Raw genomic sequence first — 12,175 nt, 5'->3', positions numbered from 1 at the left:
TGTAGAAAAAGAAAAATGTATGCAGTCGCACATTATAACATTTGTTTACATGTACGTCGCAGCTAATGTCTGCTTGGAACGCTAGCCTTCTACAAACGCAAAATACACCTGATCTACACGCAGGGCGAATGACATAGCAGGCACCATATGGAAGTTTCACCTCCCACCAAACGAATGGCACGAATAGGCCTGACACACAACGCGACATCGCTGTCATCTCATGTAACAAAGGTGCAATGCACATTCAGTGCACACCACGCTCTGTTGACTACAATGCACTCTTTGATAGTGCGCTAGCGTCTGGGCTGTGGTCGCACTATTCGTTTGATGGGTTAAAAAAATTAAATAAAACGTACATGTCTGACAGACGAGATGACATAAGGTAAAGTTGTTTTTTACGTAACTTTGCAAACATAAGTATTAACAATATTGTCATTGAATAAACTGGAATAGAAATAAAGCCTGATTATGCCAGTATTCTTTCCACGGACTCTCAAAGGCTGCTCCAGCCACTACCCTTTCTAAATGTTTTGAGTATTTTATATCAAAGAATGAATAGTCATTGAATAAAAACTATTTTATATGAACTGTCCTTGTCCTAGCATATGCATATACAGCATATGTATATATATATACACACACAGATTGTATAGTGCATTATTATTTAAAATGAATAGCTTTCAATATTATGTTGCGTGACCCAGCACGGTTTAAAAAAAATAACCCAACAAATGGGTTAATGTATGAATCCCAACAAGCTGGGTCAAAATAACCAAAATACATAAGTTAATAATAATATATTTTTTTAAATATAAACTTTAATTCAGCTAGGATTCATTAAATTGACGATTAAGACAATGTTACAAAAGATTTCCATTTTCAAATAAATGTTGTTCTTTTGAACTTTATATTCATCATAGAATCTTGAAAATGCATCAGTTTAAGATAATAAATGTTTCTTGAGCAGCAAATCAGTATATTACAATGATTTCTGAAGGATCATGTGACACTGACTGAAGACTGGAGCAATGATGCTGAAATTTCAGCTCTGACAATAGAAAAGATTATTTTAAGATTAAAACTATTTTCATAAAGCCCATGTCAGAACAGCATGCGAGTGAGGCTTTAAAACACGTGAAAATACTAAACTTTGATGATGACAAAGAACTACAATGGCACATAAGTGTGACGCATCTACTGGTATACTGTACACCCAAAAATCACTGCTGGGTTTTAAATGTGTGATGTGAATGTACGTTGCATTGCACATTATGTTGGGACGGCGGCACCAGAACTGCCCCTGACAGAAATGTACACTGTAGCACAATCTCTCGATCTCTCTTCAAAGGCAGATCATGGAGACATTTTAATATTTCACCATCTAAAATCGTAATATCGCACACCTCTATTTTAATTGTAATTGTTATTTTATTATTATAATTATTATTACTCGATTTCAATTTAATTTAAATTATTTCACAACATTACTGTTTTTTTTATCAAATACCAGCATAAGAGATTTAAAACATTGTTGTCAAGTACATAAAAAAATCTTTTTTTAGAGACTACAAAGTTTTGAATGGTAGTGTAAATCAACTCCATATTAAACATTAAAGGATTGATGAACAGAGAAATACAATTTTTACTTTTGACATAAGGTCATCATACTATAAGAATATCCTGTAAGTTTCAAAACTGAAAACTTCCTTGTTAGTCCAATAAAAGCTTTTATTGACACCAGGCACAGCGAACGACAGGTTTTTCAAAGTGGGGATCTATGACGTCAAAGGGTATCAAACACCGCCTCCGCAGAAGACGATCAACGCCTACTTCAACACTGCCTGTTTAGCCCCCCAACGATTCGCACATTACATGAAACTCATTATAATATGCAAAACTGTTATTCAATCATAGCTGTGGGCGTTTACTTCCAAGTCTTCAATGCGGCACGCCCATAAAAACAGAGCGTTTCAGGAGCTAGGCTCAAAACCAAGGTAGAAAATAGCCTATTACTTATTAATTTTGATGTTTTTGAATGTAAAAACCAAGCGAACGTCATAAGTTGACCTCAGACAACAATATAAAAAAATTAATATAGGAAAAAATTTAATATATGACCACTTTAAATCGTAATACATCTGAAACCGAACAGCAGGCACTCGCTCCGCCGTGTGAGCACACGTTGACGTGTGGTTATTTATAGAATTGTGTTATCGCATGCGTAACGGTGGCAGGTGGGTTACACAATCTGACCCTGGGGTCCGGACTGAGAATATTCCCTGCAAACAGGGTGTTTGTTTACAGATCAAAGTGCATACCATCAGCGATCTGTCCAGAGAGTGCCTTCAAGCAGCAGAGTCTCAGCTTTTATGGGTCAAATGTTTTTACACACACACACAAAAAAAAAGAAAATCAATGGATGTCTATCAGTGGATCGATATGGGCGAGTCCCTGTCCTACCGCAACAGTAAGCCACTGGAATGGTCAGAGTCCTTTTGACCAACACATCAGATGTACAATCAAGAGGCCAAAGACCTAGAGTGGAATCACAAACGAACCGTATTCTTAAACAAGTTTTAAACAAAAAAGCCCTACGGTTATGTCAATTGTGCAAACAAGTATTTCACTTGTGACTAGACTGTCTTTAAAGGTGCCATGTGTAAAAATTGAGGTAAAAATATCCAAAAAATGAGCTACACGCATCAAAAGAATGAGAAGAAATAAGGGCAATGATGTCATTAAAAAAATGTCAAGTTATAGTGCTGCAGAGATATCAACCTTAATTAGCATTAGCATTACTAGCCACGGCCCGACAGGTGTCGTAATACCAGTTTCGGCCATGGGAGGCGGTATGCGGGGCACATAACCACCAGCCAACCTGCAATACACGACACGAATAACTCGCACGGCTTGTGGGCGTACTTGAACCTGATGTCTATCGTGTGGAAAGTACAGCCCACTACTTCATTTCAATTCAGGGAAGAGAGCGGAAGGATGGCTGAAGCCTTTGGCAAGAGACCCCTACAACCACCGCGCTCTGAAGCACAAATCAAATCAAATAAGAAAAGGACCGCTCGTCACGGTCCGAGCTCGAAAGCGCGGGGGACGGCGAGCGAACTGCAGCGCATAGCCCTGTTTTACAACGTTCAGCACCCATTCTGACACGCCCGGGATCGCTCCCCATGCTTTCGCACGCATAGCTAGGGGCAGAATGGTCTCCGTGTTCTGACCGCCGCACTGCGCGGGTTGGAGAAACTGAAACGGAGGTATCAACACGGCGCGCGCGCCCTCGTTGTCTGAAGAGTGCTGCTCGCTGACGACAGCAGCCGCTGTTTCGCATTCAATGACTCGGTCGCTAAGGACGGAGAACAATTTGTGGCGCGAACAGGTCATTTGTAGCCTACTGTATATCTTTCAACAGTGTTCGTGTTTTTTTTACTATAGTAGAGATGATCGGTTCACGTGCGCTGTCTGATGTTTACTGCATCACTCGACATGGAGAGGTTGGGTAAAGTAATAATTACAAGAGCTTCACGGTTATCAGATACAAGCATTCAACGGCCCTGTAGTATATATATATATAAATAGTTATTTGTGTTTGCGCACATGATATCAGGAAGCAATGTAATAACGTTACCTGTAATACACACATGATGGCAATGCGCAAATCGTGTGTGTGTGTCACAAATCATTATTGTTTCTTCAACTTATTAAAATATCTTACTTTACTGCAACTATCTGTTTCTGCTTCTTTATCATATTTATAGTGTGTGATTTATAAAATACCATATCCTACATCACATATTTTGATATGTGAGGTATACTGCCCCCATTTGGTATGGAATGTGGAGTATGACTTGATTTTTTTTGCCAGACAATTACACATGGCACCTTTAAAGGTATAGATCACCCAAAAATGCTCTCTCTGGTCATCATTTACTCACCCTCATGTCATTCCAAACCTGCATTCATTTCTTTCTTCTAATCCATACAAAAGAAAGTCAATGGGGTCCAATGTTGTTGTTTTGGATCCCTCTGACCTTTAACTGTATTGTCCATACAACCAAAACCAGAAACAGTTCTTCAAAATGAAGAACAACATGAAGGTGAGTAAATGAGTTGGGTGAACTATCCCTTTAAAAGGAATAACTATAATAAAAGAAAATATTTTAAGTCATGTCTGTCCACCAAGCACAGGTCGGACAGGTATATTAGCGATAAATGAACTGACAGATACTGAACAAATTGGATAAAAACTATAACCTTTTATTCATAATCCTCACAAAAGACTTGCAGATTATGCATAATAATAGGAACGCTGCTCACAGCGATTAACACAGCGATTGTTACAGTTATACAGCACTTTTCTGGGTACTCAAAGTGCTTTACATATGGAAGGGGGGAATCTCCTCAACCACCACCAATATGCAGCATCCGCCTGGATGATGTGACGGCAGCCATATTGCACCAGAATGCCCACCACACACCAGCTTATTGGTGGAGAGGAGTGATTAAGCCAATCAGTATATATGGGGATGATTAGGAGGCCATCATGAACAGAGGCCAATTTTGGGATTGTTATGACCCCATCACTACACTGGGGTATTAGGACCCACACAGACCACAGGGTGAGCACCCCCTACTGGCCTCACTAACACCTCTTCCAGCAGCAACCTAGATTTCCCAGGAGGTCTCCCATCCAGGTACTGACCAGGGTCAAAACCTGCTTCGCTTCAGTGGGCAACCAGTCTTGGGCTACACGGTGATATGGCTGTTGAAGTCCATTAAGTCCAACAATAATTTAATCCAACAGTAATTGTTTTGACATGTATTGTTGAAGGTGCTGGATGTGTTATAAAAGCAGTGCTTTGACAGAGTAGCAGCAGTATTTTAAAGGAGAGGGGTTTAAAAACACAACCTGTTGCAGAGCATTTTAGCTAGCTCGGAACATTTTTAGTGGACAAAAGCATCAAGACCATTGAAAGGCTGGGTTTTAGCATGCTGCGTCATCCGATTTTCTAAAAGCACCACCGCTTAAAATATTACAGCTAAACTACTAAGAAAAAAATCTAGATATAACTCGCTCCACTAACCAGTTATTTAGTTATTGAATGATCCATCCAAATTCAACCCTTATGCTGTCAGATTGATAAAATACATCTGCAAACATTGTAGATGAGGGGTGGGCAGTTTAAATTCAGTCAACAGAATGTGACATTATGAAACTGTCAGCAGCATCAGCTCACTCATTAATAATGTCTCTATATATAGTTTAGGCAGCTTTTCTGTTTCAGGCTAGCCCAAAAAAAAAAAAAGAAAAAGAAAATGTCAGCTTGTCTGAACTCAAAAAGCAGCCTAAACTACGTCTATAGCCTTTTTATATTTAAATATAATATTAAGTATATTATGCACTGTATATAATATATAAATAAACTAATGGGGCTGTTAAATGCTTGATTCTGATTGGTTAACATTGGTTTCCTCTTTCGCTCACTATAATAACTGCATTGGTCTGCATACCAATGGCATATATTTTGTAATTGGCAATGGAGGCTTGGGATGAGTAAGAAATTAGTTATATGCACAAGACTGTTTTAAGGACAAAAACCTGACAAATGTATTGAAATAAAACATCTGAACAAAGTTGAGTTGTAACTATAGCAAAAGCGGAATAAATGAATCCGGGCCATTTAATTATCCAAAAAATAATGCATGCTTCACGATGTGGTTGCATTACCACTTCAGGTGTGCACTATTGTGCACTATTTTTCGAATAAATTTAACGGGCTGTCGTCAATTATTTATAACATGCACACACACACTTTTCTATTTGAAGCTAGCCACAAACAAACTAAATAAAAATCCTCCTCATTTGAGTTTCATCTGAGTATATGAACCAACACCATTAAATTAAGATCAGCAGCCATATCACCCTGTAGCCCAAGACTGGTTGCCCACTGAAGCTAAGCGGGGCTGAGCCTGGTTAGTACCTGGATGGGAGACCTCCTGGGAAAACCAGGTTGCTGCTGTTAGAGGTGTTAGTGAGGCCAGCAGGGGGCGCTCACCCTGTGGTCTGTGTGGGTCCTAATGCCCCAGTGTAGTGACGGGGACACTATACTGCCAAAAGAGTGCCGTCCTTCGGATGAGACGTTAAACCGAGGTCCTGACTCTCTGTGGTCATTAAAAATCCCAGGATGTCCTTCGAAAAAGAGTAGGGGTGTAACCCCGGCATCCTGGCCAAATTTGCCCCTTGGCCTCTGTCTATCATGGCCTCCTAATCATCCTCATATACTGATTGGCTTCATCACTGTCTCCTCTCCACCAGTAAGCTGGTGTGTGGTGGGCGTTCTGGCGCAATATGGCCGCCGTCGCATCATCCAAGTGGATGCTGCACATTGGTGGTGGTTGAGGAGATTCCCTCCTTCTATGTAAAGCGCTTTGAGGTCTCAGATAAAGCTCTATATAAATGTAACGAATTATTATTATTATTATTAAGATGGGATAAAGTAATCAAAAGATCCCGACCAGGCAGACACAGCAACATTGGCTAAACCAATGGCAGAGCCACACAACTTATATAAACAGTCTGTCTCTTGAAGACAGTACTTCAGATTAAACGAAGCACACCGTGTTCTGCCAAAAGATGGGAGGATGGAGAACGAGTTTCAACAGGGATTCTGAGAGAGAAACTTCTGGAAAGGAAGAGCAAAGTCATCCGAAAGTGTTCCATCAGTCTCTCTCCAAAATACACCCAAGTACGTTGATCAATACATGCCCGGCTGAGGAGTTCATTCCACATGTGAGGATAAAAACAGATAGACTTATTAAATATGAAAGTGAAGTGTGAAAGACGCTTCAGCACACCGCACTGCAGCATGAGGCGCTCCCTTGTTCTTCCACCCTCTCTCTCCACCTCAAATCTTTGTTCTTCTTCAAAAGCTCCCTCTTATTTTGTTTAAAACACAGCACTGCTTCATATGAGTCTCATTGGTCTCTCAGAGAAAGAACAAATAAAACCTCATCCAAAATCTTGGCAAGTTTCAGAGAAAGACTGGGGTCGATTTCCACGGCTAAATAAGACAATATTAAATGGCATTGACAAAACATTTAAGTAATGGTATTAATACATTTTTCATTATATATAAACATGATATTTATTTATTTATTAATACATACATTTAATTAAATTTACATTTATAAAAAATACAAAAGTTAATAAATGACTATAGGTCCTATCAGCAACATCACAACTTGGCGTATTAAGAATGTGCAGTCACAGGTCTTTCAATGCAGCTCATCCCATCAGGATACAGTGTCACAACTATTTATTTTATACTATTGTTTTTTTCCTGCAAACACAGCCATGGTTACATCAGCAACAGAGAAGCAAACCGAATGAATAGTGTTTTCATGATCTTTGTTCAGGCATGCTCACATGTACACACACAGATCCGATTCAGTCCCACTAGTTGAATCTTCTATAGCTCGGGAGCTCAGAGCCAGTTATAAACACAGAGAAATGATTAGGGAAGGCAATCTGTGCAAGCACGTCTTATCTTTGAGGGTGTGAGTTATAGACGGCACACAAAAGTGGATGTAGATGGAATTGTGTGTGTGTCTGTCCTTACCACAATGAACCAAATCATCCCGCAAGAGCAGTCATTTACATGTAAATGAGACTCCAACATGCATCCTTACTTACCGAAGATATTGGTGGAATGTCCTTTCTTGGCGAGGGGTTTGAGCTCGTTGTGGCCCCAGCCATATTGCCTGTAGCTGTCCCACGCATGTTTCATCATCTAGGACACAGAAATGATGAGACGTTAGCCTTACCCACAAACACAAAAAAGCATGGTGGATATTTGCATTACAGAACCCACATCCATCTGATTGATTCATCTACAGCCGCCTGGCTTCATGACTCGTAAACCTTTTAAAAATGTCGGAAGGAAACAACTGCATTGTTCAATGCAAAATGTAGTAACATGAAAGCCAAAAAAGCTGTTTGGTCTGATAACGAACGACACGTTTTAACAGGGTAGAATAATACAGGGATGCACAAAGGCCTTTGATGTAGAAGATGAAGCATTGCATCAGAGATGTCCTGTTACCCAGAAGCCCCCGCTGTGACCGTGACCGCCGTGTTGTCATTCCCCTTTCAGGTCACTGGCCAGCAGCACCCTGTCAATGTATCTTCACTCTATGCATGTGTGTTTTTCTTTTTTTTCCTCCTACTGGGGAAAGATGAATGGACACAGTGTGTGTCTGCGTCTCTAAGCGTGTCTTTGTCTCAGCTGAGGCTCTAGGCGTGCTCTCTCGGAGCTCTCGCTCACATCCATTAAACGGCTGGCTGAGATTCAGCTCCGAGCCACTCCACATTTAGACATGTCTTCAAACATTACCACTTGGAGGAATACTTCCTCCAAAAAGCAGAACACTAGTGACAAGGATGATAAGGTGCGTGAAAGGCAAACAAATTAAATTATAGTTCTGCTCCAAAAGCTAGAGCTGCAATCATGTCTACAGCTTGCAGTAGCCTATATAGAACTTTGCCTCCTGAAGCCCAAATTATACTTTGGTTTTTACATGCATCCTAGGGTATGTCTAAGAGTAAATTTCATAATGAGTATGAGCACTTGCATGAAGGAAATTAAGAGATTCTAACAATTCTGATAAAAATTGTCTTTATACTCATTTAAATTTGTCATAACTTTCTGGAGAGAAATAGCACTAAAACAAGACAAAGATATAACTTAGTAGTGTGCGTGTGTTCGTGCACTCTACCGAATGGAGTATACTTTGAAAGCCTGTGTTCGGCTGTACCTATATGCCAAGTTTTCAGGTCAAAACTGAAGAATACATTTGGCCGTTCATATAAGAAAACATTTCTTGCACTAAAAAAGTCGCATCCCAAATAATGTACTATACACACTTGTACACTTACACTCAAAGTGTATACATTTCAGCAGGGTTAGAAGTTGTTGTTACTACAAGGAAGCATTTGCCATTGTCCCTTTGAAAGGAATGATTTTTCAAATGTGTCTGATGTTTTGCCACTCGTTTATTAGGTTTAGGGTGTATATTTAAAACAAATATATCAGATTCATAGAAATGCGATATGCATCAAAATTTTTTATTATTTTAAGCAGCATCTTAAATCTTGAATTTTTTTCAATTTTCATTCAATTGTCCTATGAATAGCGTGAAACGCATAGGAAAGTAATGTGACAATTCATTCCAAAAGAGTTTGACTTTAGCATGTTGCTATGCTAATAACTCCATAATCCAAGTATAAAAATAGCACACAAATATTGGGTTGAATTTGGTCAACAAGGTATATTGTTGCCTACTGTTTAAAATGGCCTTAGCATAGGAGAGCATGCCTTAAAATGCAGCATAGGCAGCTCATAGATGCAGTAGACGCCCTCTGGAGTTCGTCTGACTGTCAAGTGTTGTTGTAGGCAGCCATCCCGAGCACAAGCCATGATTTTTCTTCGCGGTTCTCAGCCTAAAAAGCAGAAACCCAGGAGGGAGCCAAGGCAATGAAAAGAAGTCAATAATTTCATTTTGTTCTCTGCTTTCAATCTTTCCATGTCACGCTGTGCGCACAACAGATTATGAATTACCACAATGCAGTCTTTCCTCTAGGTTTCCAACCAACCAAAGGCTGGTGGCTGATTAGACTGATTGTTAAACCCCCTTTAATGTAGACAAATTAAAGCCCAAGATCGGCAAGAAGCCTAAGATACAAACTGTAAGGAGATGGAGAGCTATGAGTTTACATATCTCTCTTTCCCCTTCCTCTAAATTCCCACTTGATCATGCATAACTTCCAACCTCCCTCTCATGTTTTATTCAAGGGCTGTTCAGGGTCGTTCTGCCTGTCAATTAACAGTTGTTTTGACTAAGTGGAGGCCTTGTGGAGCGTTGAGAGCAGATCCTATCCGACACGAAGAAAACTTAAACTGGCGGTTAAATTAAGCCCAGGCTTTTAACTACCCCATGAAGATGTGTCTACAGGGACGCAACCGCATGAGAGATAAAGGTGAGACCATCACAAGTGGCTGGGGATTATATTTCTCTGATTTTTGTGTGAGAATTCTGCGAAAATGAGCATTCAGTCATTAATTACCTTCATCTCAATCAAAATTTGCTGCGGTTTATTTTGTGAAATAATTTTGTGAAGAATCTGCAGACCGCTCTTTTCCATAGAACAAATCACCATTAAGAATAATAAAAGAAGTCCATATTACAGCTCAAAAGTAAAAAAAAAAAAGCCCAAAAGAAACATTCATTCACTGATCCGGTTCCCGGGTTCAATGCACTTGAACAATGACTTAATCTGATGTCACAGTTCTTGAGTAAATTAGGTACAGTATAACTTCAGAAGACAAAGCATACAAAATATTCATGGACCAATTTTTGGGGGGTCTCATTTTTGGAGCTTAACGAATGTGGCTGCTAACTTTTAGATGGAACACAGCTGTCAATATTCTTTAAAAAAAAAGGTCTCCTTTTGTGGTTCACTGGGGGGGGAAACGAGGGTTTTGAATGAGTATTGTAAATAATACAGTTTTTGAGTGAACTATTACTTCAACATGTTTTTGAAAATAATAATAAAAAAATGTAGAAGATAACCATATAATTTGTGTAAATTAAGATTAAAGAAAAAAATCTTGCGTTTTCACATATGAAAACAAAAGACCAAGCAGCACTATCCAAAAAAAAAAAAATGTATTACAATATATTCAATTATTTTTTTGTCCGTTGAAGGTGGATGAGTTTAAATACTTGTGGTCATTTGTCCAAAGTAACAGAGTGCAGTAGAGAAGTGAAAAAGAGTGTGCAGGAAGGGAGGAGTGGGTGGAAAAGAGAGTCGGGAGTGATTTGTGAAAGAAGGGTACCTATAAGTGTGAAAGGGAAAGTTCACAAGACTGAAGTGAGGCCAGCTATGTTGTATGGGTTGGAGGCAGTGACACTGACAAAAAGACAGGAGGAAGCTCAAAGATGCTGCGATTTTCGTTGGGAGTGACAAGGATGGACAGGATTAGAGATGAGCATATAAGAGGAACAGCACAAGGAAGGACAGTATGGAGACAAAAGTGAGAGAGTGATGGTTAGGGCATGTGCAGAGGAGGGATGTGGAGTAAGTTGGGAGTAGAGTGTCTAGGATTGAGCCGGTTAATGGCTGGTTAATGGCTGTGGTGATGGAGGACATGCGGGTGGTTGGGTGTAGATGCAGAGGACAGAGCAAAATGGAGACGGATGATCCGCTGTGCTGACCCCTAATCGGAGAAGCCGAAAGAAGACAATTATTTTTGGTGGCTTCACCCTCAAAGGAAATAACAAATACACAATAGAAAGGGTCGGGACAAGAGAGAATGAGAGAGAAACAAATAAGTAGTGTCATATAAAACGACAGCGTTTCAGTTATTTAAATTTTAGAAAGGCATTATGACCTTTCATTCACTACTCCACAGCATTCCTCCATGGATTGCATGTTCATTCGGTGTCTCACATGCAGCGCTGAAGACAGGTTTCTGAAAAATTAGGTTCCTGTAAATGAAGGCTGCGCTGTATCACTGCGCTTGAAAGCGCGTTTAGTCTTAATTAAAGTCCTAAATGAGCGGCAGTTTCAGTTTCATGTCTGTGCCGTGGTCAACACTCAGTAAACAGAAAAAAACACCTCTTTGTAGGCCTCATGGGACAACACCAAGCTCATTTCACAGCACCGTTCAAACCCCACTTTCACTCTATGGGACTCTCTCGTCTATGGGCCTTGTGCATTGCCATTTCCTGATGTTGTGTTCTAAAAGCTATCTGTATGCATCAAGTGGTTCTGTAGTTTACTCTGTAAATTCAGTATTCGGTGCATCTGCACAAAGCGACTAATTGATTTACTGGATCGGTCCCTATGGATCGGCAGTCGTGTTCATATCAATTCCAGTGCAGACAGATACGATCATCTCCACCCTCCCATCAATCGAACACAGCACACTGTAGAGAGAACAAAGAGAGCGATAGATGAGCCTTGTCGGCGCTTTCTGCTCAACTGCTTGAGTGATGGGGCCGGCCTATTGTGCATTTCAATTACCATCCGGCTGCCAGCACACTTGTTTGAACAGTGATCAGTGCTCATATCAGCTCTGCAGTTGGATTGGTTATGTCCATCAAG

The 12,175-nt window shown here is 40.1% G+C and overlaps 1 protein-coding gene across 1 annotated transcript in view; it reads right to left on the bottom strand.

Moving 5' to 3' along the window:
- Nucleotides 1-12,175, bottom strand: part of man1a2 (mannosidase, alpha, class 1A, member 2) — a 79,612-nt gene that overhangs the window by 42,433 nt on the left and 25,004 nt on the right. Inside the window, exon 4 of the mRNA XM_079619000.1 lies at nt 7,703-7,799. Coding sequence (XP_079475126.1) covers nt 7,703-7,799 — 97 coding nt within the window. The remainder of the gene's footprint in view (nt 1-7,702; nt 7,800-12,175) is intronic.

Source organism: Phoxinus phoxinus (genome assembly GCF_949152265.1).
Source record: "Phoxinus phoxinus genome assembly, chromosome: 7".
In the NCBI taxonomy this organism is placed as follows: Eukaryota; Metazoa; Chordata; class Actinopteri; order Cypriniformes; family Leuciscidae; genus Phoxinus; species Phoxinus phoxinus.
The sequence above is the reverse complement of the archived record's forward strand: the minus strand, read 5'-3'. Positions and strand labels throughout refer to the sequence as shown.